The 20,454-nt window shown below is 36.2% G+C and overlaps 3 protein-coding genes across 9 annotated transcripts in view; all 3 read left to right on the top strand.

Moving 5' to 3' along the window:
• Window positions 1-12,681, top strand: part of prom1a (prominin 1a) — a 61,078-nt gene extending 48,397 nt beyond the window's left edge. For 2 of the 7 annotated variants that reach the window (XM_058798299.1, XM_058798304.1), the window contains 12 exons: window positions 6-152; window positions 242-313; window positions 485-577; window positions 1,414-1,467; window positions 1,571-1,651; window positions 1,730-1,798; window positions 1,919-2,008; window positions 4,689-4,804; window positions 7,637-7,660; window positions 9,492-9,681; window positions 10,142-10,176; window positions 10,917-12,680. In XM_058798299.1, coding sequence (XP_058654282.1) covers window positions 6-152; window positions 242-313; window positions 485-577; window positions 1,414-1,467; window positions 1,571-1,651; window positions 1,730-1,798; window positions 1,919-2,008; window positions 4,689-4,804; window positions 7,637-7,660; window positions 9,492-9,561 — 816 coding nt within the window. In that variant the 3' untranslated portion in view covers window positions 9,562-9,681; window positions 10,142-10,176; window positions 10,917-12,680. The other 5 variants (XM_058798300.1, XM_058798303.1, XM_058798301.1 and 2 more) reach the window with 5 other exon arrangements.
• Window positions 12,682-13,473: 792 nt separating this feature from the next.
• Window positions 13,474-16,271, top strand: fgfbp2a (fibroblast growth factor binding protein 2a). The gene is made up of 2 exons (XM_058798401.1): window positions 13,474-15,611; window positions 15,914-16,271. Exon 1 carries the CDS (start codon window positions 14,861-14,863, stop codon window positions 15,602-15,604), a length of 744 nt encoding a protein of 247 aa, XP_058654384.1. The 5' UTR covers window positions 13,474-14,860; the 3' UTR covers window positions 15,605-15,611; window positions 15,914-16,271.
• Window positions 16,272-17,231: 960 nt separating this feature from the next.
• On the top strand, window positions 17,232-18,550 carry fgfbp1a (fibroblast growth factor binding protein 1a). Its single transcript, XM_058798036.1, has one exon. The coding sequence runs from the start codon at window positions 17,380-17,382 to the stop codon at window positions 18,130-18,132; it is 753 nt and encodes a 250-aa protein (XP_058654019.1). The 5' UTR covers window positions 17,232-17,379; the 3' UTR covers window positions 18,133-18,550.
• The last annotated feature ends 1,904 nt before the right edge of the window (window positions 18,551-20,454 follow it).

Here is a 20,454-nt window from a genome sequence, read left to right as displayed (position 1 = left end):
TGCAGTACTCCAAGGATGTGTCGAGAAAGTTTGAAGGGATGAAGGTGGACCTGCGTGGCATCATTCTTCTGGAGTCAGAAGGCAAACAGAATCTCATCAGCTTCACTGAAACTGGCATTAATGAGATTGACTTTGCTGCCTATTTGGAGGAGGTACATACTTACATGAACACATTTTGATTAAAACTTTTAAACCATAGGCTTTGCAACTATGTCCTGTGGGTTTCTGCTCATCTTTTCAGGTTAATAAAGGAGTGACTCGCATTGATCTAGCTGATTTCGCTAGTCAACTTGATGCCCAAGCTGATCAGTTGGTAAGATTTATGTGTGGTCTAATTAAAAAAAAAATGTAAAAGGAGTTACAGTGTAAAGTATAATTATTCTATATTTTATTAATATTACTTGAAATTCAGTGTCATGGTTAGTACTTGTATGAACTTTTCTGGGGTCGATTCTTCTTTGCCCTGTATCTCTCTCTTTTGCAGTCTAAAGGGACCTTGCAGACCTCATTGAAGGGACACGCTAATACTATAAGGCAGATCCACATCCAACAAGTCATCCCACTGGAGCAGTCCATGGTAATCTATCCTTGTCTCAATGATGCTAATTTCATTTTTAATTTTTTCTTATCTATAAGTGGTACTAATTGCAAATGAAAAACTTCTGAAAGATTGAAAGTTCATATTTCTGTTCGTATCTTGACTGATTTTCAACAATCTCTTTTTTAAATTTTCTTTAACACATTCAACTTGATTTATTGCTTCCAAGAAATATGTGAAAGCAAGGGTAAGCCTACCAGTAATAACTGCATAACCTGCAAGTTGTTTCCTCCTTTTTCTGTGATAACATCATGAAAAAAAAACAAGCAGCTTCATCCTATATTTGTGCTATTGACATTTTTTTTTAACTTTCAAATATGTAAATTTGAGTATTTACAGATTCATAAACTGGTCAAAAGTGTAGTGTTGAATTTCTGTCCCTCTAGTAGCATCAAACAGAAAATTGTGATGATTTCTGTTGTTTTCACACCATTGGTTAAAGCATTTGCATTTGCAAGACTGGAACATTTATTTTCCAGTGAATACTAGTTGCTTTACCGGTTAGATGTGCTCTATATGAGATGTGAATTATAAAATTCATCAAATGATTCCCACTGTATGCCAAATGTGTCATATACTACAACAGTTTTGTGTCACATTCTATATTTATTTGTGACATAATGTGCATGTGATGCATGTAATGCAACTATCAGGTTGCATGGAATTTTGTCACCATGTTGATTCCCTTGAACTGTCATCTTAAGTTTCCACAATGGTCATTTACAGTTTTTGTACCTTTTTATAAGCATTTCAGATTATAAATCATTTGGACATGATTCATGCTTTCTGTGTGTCTATTGTCTTTCTTATTAAAGAGCACACTTAATCAAAGCATTAGACTTCTGGAGAGGACGTCCTCAGACCTGCCTGTAAGTTGTTTATTTTAAAACCAAGCTCAATTTAAAAATATCACAATAGAAGCATTTCAGAACTGATGCATTTCCGATGAGCAGTAAATACATTGGTTTTTAGGTCAGAGTTAGAGACGTACTAGCAGCCGTTGATGCCGCCCAGTACCTAATTTCCCAAAATGCAACATTTGTGATCAATCAGGTAATGTGAAAGAAAACTCATGTCTGAATGATTGGTGTGTAGTTGTATTGTACTGATGGTTAATATATGCTCTAACAGGAAACCGAGAAATACAAGCAGACTATTATTGGCTATTTCAAGCAGTATATAGACTGGATCAGAACATCTGTGAGTATTTTTAATTGTATTATCTATCAGAAATAGTATTAATGTTAGATTGGTGGCGATTGGTCAGTTCTTCTGAATTGTTTTAGCTTGAACCCCTTTTGTTTTGCTGCCTCGTTGTAGCTGGCCCTGGAGGTCGCTACCTGTAAACCACTCAGCAACATTGTGGACACGGCCGAGATCCTGGGCTGCAGTTTCCTGCTGGATTCAATGGTAAGATGGCCATCAGCACTAAAACCACTGGAAATGAAAATGTTCTCATCATTTACGCACCCTCATGCCCTTCCAACCCCGTTATATTTTGACACCCATGAAATTTAAAAAGGGTGTTCGGTTTTACAAATAGTTAATGTGGACGGTGATTTATACGGCCAAAACTTAAAACAGTACAAAAGACACTAATAAAAACATTATATAAGAAGGCCAAACTACTTATTCACTTATATTGCAAGTCCTCTGAAGCATTTTGTGAATTAATTTTTTAATTAATTTTTTTTTTTTAGAAAGAAAGAAATGTTTTTTGAGTCCCAAATCAGCACATTAGAATGATTTCTGATCATGTGACACTGAAGACTGGAGTAATGGCTGCTGAAAACTAAGTTTTAAATTCATTTTAAAATATTAAAACAATTGTTATTTCACAATATTACAGTTTTTACTGTATTTTAATCAAATAAATGCAGCCTCGGTGAGCAGGAGACTTCTTTCATAAACCCTAAAATAATTTACAGACCCCAAACTTTTGAATGGTAGTATATATGAAAGCGACTTAGGACTGTGAAATGCGGTTTTGTTGTAAGAGATAAAGGGTTGATGGTGTTTCTGGCAGCGGTTGAAAAAGTCAAGTGTGTAGAACACCCAGTCAGGGAGGGATGGGATGGGCTGCACTGCTGCGCTTTTGCATGTGTGTGGTCAAGGCCCCATGGGTAGCCATGAGGAAGGAAGGAGGTGCCAGGTTTTATCTGAAATTATAGGCAAGTGTGTGTGGGATTTATAAGGGGTCAGAGTGTTTGACCCCGTCACACAAATCCATGTGCGAATGGGGCCCTGTGTGTTTTACCCTTTCCTCTGTACGCCACTGCACATGGATGAATGGCACCAAAGCAATTGCATTCTATGATTGGGATCAGCTTAACTGAAGTGATCCATTAGAAGATTTTGTTTTGGATAGTATAGGACTTATATGTGGTTTACTTCGTTTGTGTACTGTTTTTACAAATAAAGACTTCTCCAAAAAAAAAAAAAATCTGATTTTGCTCACTTCTGGGTGCAAATTTGCCCCAAAAATGTGCTTAATTAGGTACACACATGCTGGTTTCCAACTTTCAAACACAAAATTTTCTGCATTTTTAGGTTTTGATTTGTAAGTTATATTCCTCGTGGGGTCCAACAAAAATGTCCCCACAAGGTCAAAATTTAGTTTTACTGTATTACTTGTAGGGAATACTAGGGCACACACACAAAATGGTGTACATCATGACTAGTAAGAGCAGGAAACATTCAGGCTGCTAACTACCTGTAGTAATTAGTGGTGAGCTGCTCTTTCCGCAGACACCCACAGATTGACCCCAGTATAATTCTCTGGCTGCAGCAGGAAAAACGTAAAGTTGAAGTGTTTAACCTCAGCCTGGGTGTTTTATTGCTGGTTTCACCTTTTTTATTTTAAATTGGTAGTCAATTCAATTCATTTCAAGTTTATTTGTATAGTCCAATAGGTAGCTGAATTTGTCCGCACACTGAAAAATTCAAACAGACCAAAAAAGGTCTACCAAAAATATAGTTTTTTATTTTTCATATGCAAAAGTGCAAAGTGTATTAAAACAGACCAGAGAGCAGATGTTTCAGCACCATGCTTTCTTCAGCGCTCATGAAGCAAAAAGGCAACACCACACTTATATAGGCACAATTGCAAATTGTTGACAGCTGATCTTAATCAATGAGGGATAATTGTCATGCCAACAGTTTCCCTTTACAAAAAACATGCAAAATCCATCTCTTCATTTAATCCTGTTGGGGTTAATGATTGCAACTCAAAAGCCTCTCTTTGTAACAATTTTCTATCACGGTTACCACCTCTCCTATGCAGGAGAACCCTCTCAATGCCCAGGAATTTGAAATCAGAAAAAGAATGCTTTACAGACTCAAAATGACGAAAAACCGGAGAAGTGTGATCTTGTCTCCTGATAGCACTCATGTGTTCAACAATTCTAGTGCGCAATGCACATTTTGTTTTACCAACATACAGTAAAGGACAAGAACACAAAATTATGTATATCACATGTGTTGTTTTACATGTGATCAATTGTTTAATTTTATAAATTTTGCCCGTTTGGACTAAAAACTTTCTTCTTTTTGTTCTACGCACCTGAGAACTTTTTGTTCGTTTTGAGCACACACAGTTCCTGCTTACGTTTATTTGTATAGCACTTTTCACAATACATATTGTTTCAAAGCAGTTTTACAGAAAATGCTTGTTACAGTTAGGTGGGATTCTGAGATGAGTGTATCAAAGTAATGTCCAGGTATACAGTACAATAGTGTTGCAATATAAGGATAATATTTGACAGGTTTGTATGTTAATCCAAAGCTGCCATCATGTGAGGTCTTTGTAAGTCACAGTCAGTGAATCCTGATGGCTACTTATTTGTTTAAACATAAACCTATTTGTAAAACTACATTTTTTTTTTCCCCCGTGGCTGGACATGTTGCATCTGATCACCCACTATGTTGGAATGTAAACATACATAACACTTTCCATGCTAGAGATTCCACTTTTTCTGTATTTTGAAAAAATCTTCTTGTCAGAACAAATAAATGTATGGCGAGTATGTTGATCAAACGGGTCACAGAGTGCAGTTTTTTTGGTGGCTTTAATCTTGTTTATTTGTTGCAGAACACATTCTGGTTTGGATTGGGCTGCTCCACGCTGTTTCTGCTCCCTAGCATTATCCTGTCTGTCAAACTTGCCAAGTTCTACCGCAGAATGGATACAGAGGATGTCTATGATGAGTAAGTATCCCAAATGCACCAAATGTGTGATTGCTATTTAGCACCCCAATGATTGTGCATTTATGCATTTTTTTAGCAGCCGCTTAAAGCGACTTACAATGCATTCAGGCTATACATATATTTTTTTTATCAGTATGTGTGTTCCCTGCAGAGGTGGGTAGTAACGAGTTACATTTACTTGAGTAAATTTTTTGGGTAACTAATACTTTGAGTATATTTAAAAATGGGTACTTTTACTCTTACTCAAGTAAATTTTTGTGAAAAAACGGTACTTTTACTTCGTTACTGTGGGCGACGCTCCTCTCATTACTTCTTAATGCAATACAAGTTAAAAATCCTTCAATTGATTCCAAAGCGTGCCGTCTACTTTTTTTTTCTGGGCACTGAGCGATGCCCGTTCGTGAATGATTCATTCTTTTGAGTCAATTCTGTTCGAAGGCTTGATCAAACCAGTTGGCAGACCAGTGAATCGGTTCGTGAATCAGTTTGAATGATTCGTTCAGTTCCCTGCTGCACGCGCTGAGTCGTCTGAAGCGGTTCTCACTCAGATTTGTAACATCAAGAGCGTTGAAGACGTGGCTTTGGATCTACAGTCAGTTGAAAGCAAATCTGCAAAGGCTATTGTTTGCTAGCTATGAAGATCTTTATTAGATGAACACCGCGTGTGCTGTCGGTTCCACAGGTATAGATTCGATTACAGTACACGATACCACTATGACATTACCAGTTTGTTGTTGTACATGTACCTTACACATTAAATACAATGTATAATTTATTCATTAAATAAGCTGTCACAGAGTATGAAATAAACACCCGCCAAACCCGTGTTAGTTCCAGGAGGAATGCCTTGCCCAGACACAATTAATATTGATATTTTCACAATATTTACGCTTGCAGAAATAAAGGCTACATTTGTTTACATTTTGCAGAACAGACGGAAGAAGTGCATTTGTTTCGTTATGTTCAGATGTTCTGTAGCGGTCATGTGAGGAGTTTTCACTCTTCTCCGTGTCAGAGGTTATATACATTTATAATACATAATTAAACTTTAAAATATAATTTAATTTAACTCAGTGATACAAATCAGAATTTGTATCAGCTGTTACTCCAGTTTTCAGAGTCACATGATCTTCAGAAATCATTCAGATATATTGATTTATTACCAGTGTTGTTGAAAAAACAACAAACAAACAAAAAACCCAGCATATGCTGGTATGGTATGTTTTGAAGCATGGGATGCTGGTTTGTGCTGGTCATGTGCTGGTCTTGAGCTGGTCGGACCAGCTTAGGACCAGCACATGACCAGCTCAAATCAGCTCAAACCAGCATCCCATGCTTCAAAACATACCATACCAGCATATGCTGGTTTTTTCAACAGGGAACAGTTTTGCTGCTTAATATTTTTTGGAACCTGTGACATTTTATTCAGGGTTCTTTTATGAATAGAAAGCTAAAAAAGAACAGCATTGATAATAAATCAGGCTGATAAAAATTCTGATTTGCATCACTGAAATAAATTACATTAAAAAAAACATTAAAAGTATTTTGAACGGCAGTGTGTGTATATATGTATATACAGTATGTGTGTGTGTATATATGTATATACAGTATGTGTGTGTATATGTATGTATGTGTATATATATAAAATTTTATCTATATATCTAAATAAAAATATACTATATTCAGTATATGTTCCAAAGTAACTAGTAACTAACTACTTGAGTAGTTTTTTTATCCAATACTTTTTTACTCTTACTCAAGTAACTATTCAGACTATTACTTTTACTTTTACTTGAGTAAATATTTCTTCAAGTACTTTTACTTGAGTACAGTTTTTGGGTACTCTACCCACCTCTGGTTCCCTGGGAATAGAACCCACAACGCAATCCTACTGAGCTACAGGAACACTTCGTGATTACAGTTCTAGAAACAAAGTCGCGACAACTCTCAGAGAGTTTAGCATAGTAATATACATGGAAATGTTAATGTGTCTTGGCGGAATAGATCTGCTACACTGCTGCTGCTGTGGCAGAGCAAGTACCAAGACTTGCCAATACGTCCACAGACATGCTGCTGTGACCATGTAAGAAATACTGCTGCTGCAAATATAGCATATATAAAATAACCCCATATATAGCATAAATGAAATCACTCTATAGCAGATCTATACAGGTGGAGCTGGGGGAGGTAGAGGGTTTCTGAAGTGCGCTGCAAATGCTACAGCAAGCACTAGCTGAGTATTTGAATGTTGAGCAGCAAGCTCATTGGCTTAATGATGTAATTATATCAGAGTTTGAACCTGCCCCATCTAGGGTTTCATGACAGAACTTTGGATTTAATGTTGTTTGTTTGTTTCTTCTAACGAAAACAAATGATAGGACCAGACATAACTGTTGTATAATGAATAATATGCATAATATATGAAAGTGCAAATGCTTCATTCTTTTCTTTCTTTTGCCCTGACTAGTTAATAAATCTTTTTTTCTCTCTCTGTGCTCTTTTCTGTTCCTTTTCTCTGTTCTATCTAGTTCCTCTGTCTCAGGGACTTGGCATTTCACGTTATGATAACCATTCTTGCTATTTCCATCTTTCTTCATCCTTCGTCTTTCTGTCCAGCACTTTGCACTTTACAAGAATTACATGTATATATTGTACAAAGTGTTTTGTTTTAACATTTTTCAAGCATTCATGCGTTTACAGTCGAGAATCATTGCGATTGACAAGTCACCAAGTGTCTTGACCAGAGACGTCCATTTTGACATCTACATGATGTCTCTGTACACCACTACAGTGCATCTCTGTAACATTTCTGCTTGTCTTGTATCTTTTTAGCATTGAGACAATTCCCATGAAAACGTAAGATGTTTTTTCCCTCATACTTCTGCTGTCGACTTTACTGCTAAAATGACATCCCTTTCCTGTTTTGTACATACAACTTTCTGCTTAATGGTGCTGGTTTAAGCTCTAAGCCTTGCAATGCTTCTCCGGTGAAGGGCGCTGCTTGTGTTGGTGTGTTATCTTTGAAGCTCCCTTGTTTAACATGAAGGGCTGTTAAAACAGAGACCTTAAGAGCACACCTTAAAACTATTGCTGTACATTTTACAAGATACGACTGCAATTTATACCGTTTCATACTCTATCTTTCGCATACATTTTTCAAGAATGCTTTAAACTGAAGCTTGTTCATAGTCGCATGCCATTTCCCTCATGTCACATCATGTTTTGTTTTGATTTTTGTCTATGTAATGTCTTATTTCAGTATGGAAATTGGTATTAATGGTTATTATAATGAACATTTAGAAGGTATCCAAAATCCTGTAATGGCAAGGTAATCAGAACCATATCCCCGTACACCCTGCGTGTGTTACGCTAATAAACTGCATGCATTGGGGCAACAGATCGATTGAGGGGATAATGAGGTGTCAGGGCTCCGATGCATGCACGGTTTGAAATTGCCCTTTGCACAAACAAGCACCTGGGAGTCTTTCATTGTTAAACTAGTGCTTGCATGCTGGCTAACTCAACAGCAGTAATGCATAATTTGTGTTTTGCAGTCTTGCATGATATTTGAATTTATATTAACACTACATGCATTAGATAATGCAGAATTTATTATCTGACAGAATTCGCATTTGTGAATTTATTCAAATTTTTATCTACTTCGCACTCGGCTCCTGTGAATGGTCTTTCTCTCTAACTCATCACTAATGGCATGTGTTTCAATAGCAGAACATGGAACAGAGGTCAGGATGGCGGGCTAGAATGACACAGAGCTTGTATACATACAAACACTATCATTCAAATGTTTGGGGTCGATGGGATTTCTTATGTTTTTGAAAGAAGCGAGCATTTATTTGATCAAAAATATATTAAAAACTGTCATACTGCGAAATATTATTACAATTAAAATAGGTGATTTCTATTTAAATATATTTTAAATATTAAATGTATTTTTGCGATGGCAAAGCAAAAATTTTCAGCAGCCATTACTCCAGTCTTCAGTCTCACATGATCCTTCAGAAATCATTCTAATATGCTAATATTTGCTACTCAAGAAACATTTTTATCATGATTAATGTTGAAAGCAGTGATGCGTAATATTTTTGTGGAAGCTGGGATACATTATTTTTCAAGATCCTTTAATGAAGAGAAAGTTCAAAAGAACAACATATATTTGAAATAGAAGACTTTTGTAATATATATATTTTTTAAAAGTCTTTCTGACCCCAAACTTTTAAATGGTAGTTAATGTATTAGCCTAGATGTCACAAGTTTAGACTTAATATGTCTTACCACTTGTGCTAAGATATAATAAAGCTATGATAAAGTTTTTCACATTTTCAAGTGTGGAATTGCTTGATTAGAATTGAAAATTTAAATAGTGATACTTGGAAATTTGCTGTAGGTGATAACGGAGAGTTTCTAATTGGCTGATTGGTTCTTTTTTGAGCCTAGTGCTATCACAGATAAATGTAATTTCTGTCAGGTGGTAGCACATTTATTATGTGAGGCGTTCCAAATAAATTAAATTATTAGCAATAGAGCTATATGTGTCATTTTGAAAGCCCCATTCTGCTCTTCTATTGATGGGTTAAAGATGGATGGATAGTTGATGGAGGCATCTCAGTGGTGTGTGTGGATTTTAAATACAGTCCAGGCCTAACAGTTTTTCCCTTTGTGCCTCAAGCATCCCTACCTATGACACTATGACTCGATTCCCACGGGCCTCTGCGCCCCCGCGCCACGCAGACTGGTGACTCTGAGGAGGACGGTCTGTCTTGTAACTACAGAAAGGTACTGAGAGCTGCAGATGAGAGCAAATGGACTGGATCTTTCTCTCTAACAAGCATCGTCCTCCTGTCCAAATGAATTACATAGTATGCGTTTGTTTGATTGTCTCTTAACCTTTTCTCTCTTGCCTATGTATCCTCTATTGGCATGCACTTTAAAATATTTCTGTTTCTTCTTTTTTTCTGTCATTACACCAACAGCATGTTTAGTTTTGCATCCCATCTTCTGAAGCATTCCGCCTGGATAACTGCTGACATTTCTGCAAAGCTTTGTGTGAATTGTGTTTTTTAGGGTCCATCACTAACCACTCGCCCATATCATTGTGATCCACCAATGTTTGACTTCAAACATTCCTTACAGCTCTGCAAACAGATAGATGCCAGCACTCACTACGTGTTTTGTTTCTTTACCTTGGTCTAAAATCTCATCTCCCCTCTCACGTCTCATGTGCACCAGTTCATTCGTATCAGTCTTTGCCATTTATCATTAATTCTGAAACCACGCAGCGGGTGTAATTCTGCAATATTTGTTTCTTTTCTCATACAGTGATATTGGAAACTGGAACTAAACCTTTGTGGAATGTAAGTTGTTTAAATTGGCCTTGTTTACATTAAACCAGTGCTTCTCAACCTTTTTGACCATGAAGCCCCCCACTGTCCCCAACAATATTCGAAAACCCCATGATTTTTCCAGTTGTTTGTGATTTACTGGAAAAGGATAAGGATTTTCCCCCCACACACAATTTCTACCTGATTAAATATTTTAGAGGTAGAAAATTGTGTATTCATTAAAAATGCACAAAGTTACATGTATTTATTATTTTAAAATAATTTTAAAAAATCATTACTTAAATTACAAAAAAAAAAACGTTAACTGAAATAAAATAAAATGTTAAAAATATAAACTTTTATATGTAAACCTATTTCAGCTAGTTGCTAAGGCAAAATTTCATTTTGTTTAATATAATTAAAAGTAAAAATGAAATATAATTTAATAAAAACTCTATATTGAGTTCAAAATATTAAAAAACTATAATAGTGTCTTAATGATACTGAAATAACACTGGTCTGAAAATCACACTTTAAAATTTAGTTTCTTCATATATCCAGTAGGAACCCTGGTTCTTCAAAGAAAAAAAAATCAAACAACATGTCTTGAGTTTTAGTTTTAGGTTATTTGAATGCTTGTTTTGCTTATTTTAAATCACATTGAGGCCCGGTCGCCTGGTTGAGAACCACTAAACAGAATAAAAACTAATCAAAATATGGTATGCATTGTACAATACTAATGTTCCTCACTATGAATTTCTTCTTTACCACAGACTCTCTCTGTGAACAGCAGGCTCAGCTCTTAAGAAAAGGAAACTCACATACTTGAAGTTGAGACTTGTTGTCCATGTTCCCATCACATCATGACTTTTATCTAATTGTTATTGTTTTGACTATTTTGCACCCTTATGATTACAGTACCGTCTTATGGACTGTCCCCTCAACAAGCTATTCTCTGAAGTCACATCCTGTCATAGTCAGGGAGGCTTCACAGTATATGGCTGTTTTAACTACTACATGTGTCTTTGTTTACAGTCATTGAGAAACCACATGTGACGAGCATAACAGTGCTTCGACTGCTGCATTCTTATTTTCCTTGTTTCTTTTTTTCTTTTTATAGTGCTTTTTAACAATGTGGAGAATTCAACATGTTGCCGAGTCTTGTCCACTGAGAGGCCGAATGGGTTTTTATTGAAACAGATCAAGCCAGCCACCCATGAGCCACAAATATATTACACGTAAACAAGGATGTGTAGGTGTTCGAAAACATGCTAAGTGCTAACTAGTGCTAATTCGGTACAGATAGATGTTGTCAAGCCATTTCAAGGGTGAATGCATTGTTGCCTTTTTCAGATTTTTAGCTAGTGATACATGTTAGCCACAAGTCACAAGAGCAGGTCTTTGATTAGTTTTACCTAGTTATTGAACCTGAGATCGCTAAACCACATTTGATACTGAGCTGTGGTTAGCAGTTTGAGACATCTATATGTGTTTATGCTCACTTTTGTACTGAAAATCTAAGATATGATGCATCTGGATTTAGTGTAACACCCCTAAAAGATCTAGCTAGTTTTATGTACTTTAATTTTGCTGAATATATCAGTTATTAATGATATTTCGGTTCCTAATTTTGCTGACTAACGACAGTTGTTCTCCAACACATTGTTGGATTACTGTAAACTACTGATTATTGCTGTGTGACACCAAATCTTGTTTCATTGTAGGTCTCAGGTTTTAGGGCTTTTTGTTTACTTGATATAACAATATTTGTGGACGTACATCTGTCGATATGTGAACTTATTGTCAACTTCAAAGCGAGTGAATGTACCTCAGAGAGATATTTGCTTGTACGAAAGCAAGAGAAGAGCACAGAGCCCATTTACTACGACTTTTACGGAGCCTATTTAACGCTGTCATAGTCATTGACAATTACGCCACCAAATATTTCAACTGTTTAATGTTAGAGACATTATGTCAGGTGCTACATATTTTTGCTCAGATCCTTCACTCATTGTGTATATGACAGTGTTATCAGGGCCTCAGGTAAAATGTTGTACTTGATTTATATCCAGAAAGGTCCCGTCACCTCACAGTTTCACTGTTTTTGCCATACCACACGTAGCATGCGCATACTTGGTGTTCAAGCTTGCTCGAAGATGTTTAGTTGTGGTGGGCCTGGTTGTCAGTGCCGTTGGTTTTCAAGTCCATGTGGTTAGGCTGGCTAAAACTGTAAAATATTGTGAATAAAATTTCAGATGAAAAAATGTTCTGGTGTTGTAAATTCCCAATTCAACCACTGTACATAACATTTAAAATATCTATTACAAGAATAAAGGGAGGGATTATAAAAAAAAAATAAAAACAAGGAAATCCTTTTGTTTGTAAACAGAGTATCTTACAAAACCTGCAATGTCACGAAAACACAAAACCAGTGTTAGTGTGTAAAAACTTTTTTTTAGACTTTTTCACAAGAAGTGATTTTCATAGATGTCTTTACTATTAAGAGGGCTTATAATATGTATATGTATGTGTATATATATATATATATATATATATATATATATATATATATATATATATATATATATATATATATGTATATGTATTAGTGCTGTCAAACGATTAAACGTGATTAATCGCATCCAAAATAAAAGTTTTTGTTTACATAATATATGTGTGTACTGTGTTTATTTATCATGTGTATATATAAATACACAAACATACAGTATATATTTTGAAAATATTTACATGTATATGCATTTATATATTTATATTTTATATTATATATAATGTATAACAATTTTTTCTTAAATATATACATGCATGTATTTATATATGCATAATAAATAAACACAGTACACACACATATTCTGTAAACAAAAGCTTTTATTTTGGATGACGGCACTAATATACGTGTGTGTGTGTGTGTCTATAATTTTGACAGTTCATTGAAAAAATAATAGGCCAATACTACACTGTAAAAAGTGATAAGTTGACTTGACTTAAAAAAAATTGAGGAAACCCGTTGCCTTAATTTTTAAGTAAATGATAATTTTAAAAAATAAGTTAATTGAATTGTCTAGTTCACTTAACTTTTTTTTTTTTTTTATTATGTACTTAATCATTTTAAGGCAACGGGTTTCCTAAATTTTTTTAAGTTAAGTCAACTTTCACTTTTTACAGTGTAGAATATTGTGAACTACATCAAATATTATATAACAAATGGGACATTTCAAATATCTGGGACACTTTTGTTGTCATTTGTACCCAGAACTGAATTCTTTAAAGCAGGATGGATTCTAATCAGTTGTTCTGATTCACTGTTTTCATCATTCATAAAGGATAAAAGTGATTACAGTGATATCATTCCTCTGTGCTGTTATTATTAAATTTATAACTTTTTAATCCTATATAAAACTATAATATTATGATTACTGGCCTTTGTGTGAATGGGCCTTAACACTTGTCATCTGTTTCTGTCAGTTTTCTCTAGAAAAGTCTCTGAGTTAGACAGGCAAAGAAAGTCTGGGACTTGTGGAAGCCAGTAAAACGCTACAAAGGAAGCCACAAATAAGAGCTGTAATTGGCCTCTCACACAGCCACAGATCCTTTGATTCTAGTTGAGTTGATTTGTTCTGGATGTTTATATTTCAATTCCTGCATCAGTTACAAGGACCCCCTACTTCCAGCTACGACTGATTGCTTGAAAAATAAAGATGTGATTAGTTCATGTCTGTCGTAATTCAGAAGATCAGACACACTTTCAATAATGGCCTCTAACTCCATGCTTCATAGAGTATAATCCTTAATGCAGAATTGTCAAAATCATTTATTTTGCATTACACATTTCCAATTAAAAACAGAAGATTTTGTGACTTCATACCTCTTATTGTAAACTTTATCTCAAAATGGCCTTTTGTACTTTTTATTCCGAGGTAAAAATGGCTTCAATAGTTCAGTGACGGAAACAGATCGCATTTTATCACATTTAAACCAACATGACTGCTTTGAACAAACAAGTCACTTCAGGTTTGCATACACTCTTAAAAATAAAGGTTCTAAAAGCAATGCTATAGAAGAACGATTTTGCCCCAAAGAACCTTTCAGAGAACAGTTTTTAAAAGAACCTTTTTTTTTTTTTTTCCAAGTCTGAAGGACATTTTAAAAATCGAAAGACTCTTTTTCTACTGTAAAAAATCTTTTGTGGAATGGAAAAGTTCCATGGATGTTAAAGGTTCTTCATGGAACCAACAATGAAGAACTTTTATTTTTAAGACTGTTTGGTCACACAAGGAAGTCCACTAAACCAGTTCTTTTTTAAGTACTCCCATAACCCAAGATTAAGATTTCTTGGAGGGCATGGACAGATTGTTTCCCAACATCATAAACATAAACACAAACACAAAACGTGACTAGAAAACTAATATAGCTGCGGTGTACTGTGGGCTACACAACCAATGCCAAAAAAGTTCCAGAATTGAGATTGTAAAGGGGCACTCTCCATTCCACTTACCGTGTCTAAACATTTCCTCAATTGGTTACATATGTGTCCCTGCTTCTTACTGACAGTCACCAGATGGCCAAGCAAACAATACACTCCCCAGGCGGAAAGCCAACTTGTGGGGCGGATTTTTTAACCTCAAAATACCCTTTTTGTGACCAAAGCATTTAAATAGTGGAGTCAGAAGTCTCTCCGCCAGTGTCAGTGCCTCACAACATGTGGACAATCACAAGCACAGTCCTGCTTACATGCTGCCTCCGGGCAGCTCTCGTCCAGAGCCAGGATCACGACGATATCGAGCCAGGACACGGGAGGAACGTTTGGGAAGACATGACTGAGTTTCTTACCAAAGGCACCAAAGATGAATGCAGCTTGAGCGTGACAGGACAAGGCGATCTGACGAAGCTCCGCATCACTTGCCTGGGCCTGGAGCGCTCTTACTGGTGCGAGTACCAGGGCAAGCCTCAGGTCTGCCGCTCTTACAACAACAACCCACTGCATTACTTCAGGCAGATCATGTGGGAACTCCGCAAGCTGCCGAATGCTTGCCAGGGCCAGCGCGTCCTCAAGCCTCTCATGTGCAGGAGAGCATCGGACGAGGCCCAGATGGTCTTCACAAGTGCTTCCTCATCACACGCCAAGCCAATGGACAGGCCCTACAGACCAACTCCTGACAGACTCCTGCAGGTGAGACCACAACAGAGACAACGGGAGCAGAGGCCAAAGCCTACTAGACCACAAATATTAAGAACCCAATCAGCCAGAACTGCTCAGGACAAGGCAAATCAACCCAAAGCTGTCAAATCCACCACACAGAGGAGAATTATTACACCCAAACCTACTGTGCCACAACCAACTACGCAGGTACCCACAAGTGAGGCCAAGAAACTTGCCCAGGACTACTGCTGGCGCTCATTTCAGGGGGTCTGTTCCTTCTTCATAGGGTGGTTCAGAAACTAAGAAAAAGGTAGGATTTTTTGAAATGACCAAAAACATTTATCAACATATCATTTCCACCTTATTTTTAATGTAAGAGCGGTTGGTACATTTGTAAATAGAATGTGCAAGGCCTTCCTGTGTCATTCGCTTGCAGTTATTTTACCTGTCCAAAAACAGGTTGCTTGATATTGCAGGCTGGTACTGATCATATAATTTTAATTCATTATCATAATCCTAAATATTCACTGGTAAATATTTTAACTGCACTTTGTTATTCTTCTAGTGTATATATAAGTTCTGAATCTGAAACCTGTGTGTCACATTCCGCAGACAACAAACCCCGTCCAAGATGACTCAGAATGTCTAACAGCATGAAGGTTTTGGACTGACGGAGAGAAATGGAGGTGTGTGTTATGACTAACAGGACTGTGGGAACACCATCAATATGTTCTTATGTATTGCAAATGTAGACTCTAATGTTATCAGAACTAACAAGATCACACTGCTAGTTATCAATGAATTTAGATGTTGAGCGTAATGCTGGTATTTTTTGTTCTCCAACTGTAAACTATATGATGAGGAACTTATTCTTATTATGTGTACTGAATACTATATCTGTATTAACCTTGCTATGTTATATATTTATGAGTGATTCCCAATTTTGGGTCAGCATTTCTGAAAGCTGTAGAGCCACAAGTCACTTCAGACTGTAATATATCAATTTGTAATATATCAGTTACATTATATAGTGGAGTAGGTAATATACTCAAATGTATAAATTTTGTTTTGTTTTGTGTTTGTTCTGAATAAATTTTGGTTTTACACCTTTTCTTTTTGTGTGGGAGCGATTTGCATGAGTGTGACAGTAGAGGGCGCTATTGTGTTAGAAAATTCTTCGTAAGGCCTACCTGAGAAAGGCCTTTCAAGTGCAGCTCTGTGAGGGCATTTACCATACAAACTTCTATGGTAACTATAGTTCAACAAAATACTGTGTTCAGTTGCTAAATATCTTATTCTATGTATTTTATTACTGTTTAAAATTTAAATTAATAGAAAGATTGTTTCAGTACAGTAGTAAGAATAGGGCAGGCAATATTAGCTTAAATTACATTAGGCCTATACAAAATTTAGGCTATTAACATAGGCTACAGATAATTTTATCATGTGAGAGTGAATAAAAATACATATAGGCCTATAGTTTCTGTTACTACAAGATGCTGTCTGCTGCCAATTTAGTGTTTGATTCGTTTATCGTTCTTTTGAGTCGGATCTTTTCTATCAGTTGAAAAAGTTCATCGGTCTGAATGATTCTCGAGTCAACAACTCATGACTCGAATCGAGAACCTGTCGCAGTGGCGGAGAAGAGAACCGTTTCTTTAGTGCATGGTAGGTTATTCGTTTTCATTAAAAAAAAAAAATAAAATAAAAATACTGCTGCATTTTTAGCTGTTATAGGCCGTTCAGTTTTGTATATTTGGTCATTGTTGCATTAGTGTATTCGTCTATTCTATTGTCGTATTTCCTGTTTTTCGAGTCCGACTGTTCAAAAGAACCGATTCGCCGAAATGAATCTTGGGACTTTAGCCTACATGTATTGTGAAGTTATAACATAACAGTTGTAACAGTTTGGCAGAACATTCACATGAAAGCTATGGAGTTTGTTTTGTACTATGCTGATCAGTTATGATCTATAAATAAACCAAGGCATGCCATCAAAAGTCATCGCTTGCCAAATTCCAGAACAAGACACGTGCAAGAATGTGAATTGTGAGGACTGAGGGAGGTGCGTGCGCGAGATGCTCTATAAATGGCAGTCACGAACTGCAGGTGCAAAACCAAAGATTTCGCAGCTCTCTTGTATTGTTTTCGGAAAAACCATTAGTGACCACAAATGTCACGTCCAGTTTTTCCTGCAGTTGTTTGACAGTAATTCCTTTGAGGACATGAAACGCGTGACAGACATTGCTCTCGTTCTGATCTTCGCCTGTATCGTGCAGCAGTTCGCACATGTGAACAGCATGAGAGATAGAGGGAGGAGAGCGCAGACAGATGGGAAGGGGAAGAGAAGAGGTCAGCGGAATGAAAGTGGCCTGAAAGGGAGATTCTCGCTGAAGGACGGAGCGCGGTGCTCGTGGCGCGCAGCGCGCGGGGATGATGAGTTTGTATTGGGAGTCACGTGTAAAAACGGGGCAAAGACTTTCGGCTGCGAATATGTAGCGAAGCCCACAGCATGTCAACAATACGCATCCAATACCAAAGCCTACTGGAAACAGATCTCCCGTTCTCTGAAAAAGCAGAGGAGATTGTGTCGCGACTCTACGGCGATGGTCAAAGCCGGTCTGTGCCGGAGCGCGCCCGCCGAAGCGCACTTCAGACTGAAGGAGGACACGCGGCTCTCCTCCAGAGCCCCGTTACCGACAACCGCGGGGAATAATCACTGTCCTGACCGGATCGAGAGGCTGAGAGTGGCCGAAGAATACTGCAGCAGCGCCTGGTCTTCACTGTGTGCATTCCTCTTCTTGATGCTTGAGAATGATGAATGCTTGTGATTGACCGTGAAAATACTTTTTCAAGGCAATTTTTATATTATATTAATTTCTGAATGAAATTAACCTCTTGCACTCCTATTTTTTCCTTTTTTGTGATTCATTATTAGCACTTTAACTTTAAATATGGCCATCATCCAAAAAAAAAAAAAAAAAAAAAATTAATACGGAAGCTGGAGGTTCATACCAAAATATGACTCGGTGTATTTACATTTTGGTTTGCGTAATATGAAAGCAATATGGTAACACAAATTGGAGAGAAAAAAAATCAGTGGTTCTTCTGAAACTGTACAAGAAAATAAAACCTGAGATCACCTGTGGGGAGATGGACTCCACAAGATGAAATGTCTAAAGAAACATACTAAATAATGTCTTGTCAAATAATGTCTAAATGTTGTTTGAAATATCAAAATTCAATAAAGTACCCACCGTGACAGAAAAAACAAAATGTGTGTCTGTATGTTTGGTGTCTAGAAGGTTGAAATGGAAATGAAATGTTTGTAATCGTACCGAGTGATCTCTGGAATAAAAATTTTTGTTTTATTTTCTCTATTAGCCTCACTTGAATAGGAATGTTCATAACAGTTTGGAAAGGTTGTTCCAAGCATGGAAACTGGCAAGTGTAGAACTTAATACTTTGCTCTTATTACTTTGACCCAGATAGATATCAAACCTAATGCTATTGATGGAGGTGTTTAAATCTGTGTGTGTGCGTGTGCGCGCGCGCGAGACAGAGAGAGAGAGAGTAAAATTCTATGTACAAAGTAGGGTAATTATTGTTTACCAAAACCATAAAATGTTTTTAACTTTAAATAAAATTGAAATAAAATAAATGATAACTGGAAATAAAAAAATTAACTAAAATAATTAAAATGTAATAAACTAAAACTAATAAATGAACATTTAATTTTTAGTGCTGTCAAACGATTAATCGTGATTAATCGCATCCAAAATAAAAGTTTTTGTTTACTTAGCATATGTGTGTGCACTGTGCATATTTATTATGTATATATAAATACATATGCATGAATATATTTAAGAAAAATGTTACATGTATATATTAAATATATCTATAACATATTTCAAAACATATGCTGTATGTGTGTCTTTATACATAATAAATATACAAATATATTATGTAAACAAAAACTTTTATTTTGCATGCGATTAATCGCGATTAGTTGTTTGACAGCACTAATTTATATATATTAAAAAAATACATATAAAAAATTAATTCAACTGCATCTCTGCATGACTTGTAGCTTTATCTCAGGCTGTTTGTTCTTGCATGTATTTTCAAGTAGAAACACTGAATGACTTTAGTGGTTTAACCCCAGATTAATTACTCCAACAGTGATCATTGCATTCCGGTTCAAGCCATGTGCTTCTTTCTAGTCATTAGATATGTCAAGACAACATGAACATTAAAAGCCTAAATTAGGCTTAATATTATCGTTAGCTATTTTTTTATGATTGTTTGGCATAATTACTGCAATTGGAAATGTTTCATTTTGTTGTATTACAGTTTGCTTTTACAGTTTTACTGTTTCTTACGAAAGAACCCTTTGAATCAGAGGGTTTGAATATGTTCTATGAGAGCAATAAATTACTGTTTTGAAGCTTCACATATAAACATATTTCAGGATGCGGCTCTCTCTACAATACAAATGGTCAGTCATGAACCAAAACATTCAATCACACAAAACTGATTTTAGCATCTTGTGGGTTTTTGGTAGCTATACCAAAAATTAAACACACTGCATGTTGTGGCCTCTCCTTTCCAAAAACAACATTCCCACCAAAATTATGAGCACATTCAGAATCCATTATTGCAGTTTGCTGATGTTTTCAATCTGTCATTTAAAGAATAGACTTCTAACTTGCAAGAATGATAACTCAAGAAATTAGACAGTTTTAATATAGATAAAAGGTAGAAGTTGTAAAGTTTGCACACATATAACAGCAGAGGGAAAATCTAGTGGAATCCAAATGCACCCAAAACTGCATCATTTTGCCCAGGGATAAGCCTACAACAGGTATTCACATGAAGAATTAATTTGCCTGTATAGTTCCCATATAAATACTTGTTGCGTGACATTTAAGAATGAAAGAATAACAATTACTTCGATTTCAGTTCTTTGCTCTTTTCATCTATTAATGAAGGCGTGGTGCTTACTTAAGTGTAGGATGCCATGCCAAGCGCTTTCTTCTCCCACTGAGATTAATTCAAACACTGCTCTCATGTAACCTCTCAAGGGGATCCTTTACTTCCTGGTGGGTCCTGTAGGGTGTGGTTTCGTGAAGGGTTTCCATATGGCCTGAGGT

Source organism: Onychostoma macrolepis, chromosome 14 (genome assembly GCF_012432095.1).
Source record: "Onychostoma macrolepis isolate SWU-2019 chromosome 14, ASM1243209v1, whole genome shotgun sequence".
Classification (NCBI taxonomy): Eukaryota; Metazoa; Chordata; class Actinopteri; order Cypriniformes; family Cyprinidae; genus Onychostoma; species Onychostoma macrolepis.
The sequence above is the reverse complement of the archived record's forward strand: the minus strand, read 5'-3'. Positions and strand labels throughout refer to the sequence as shown.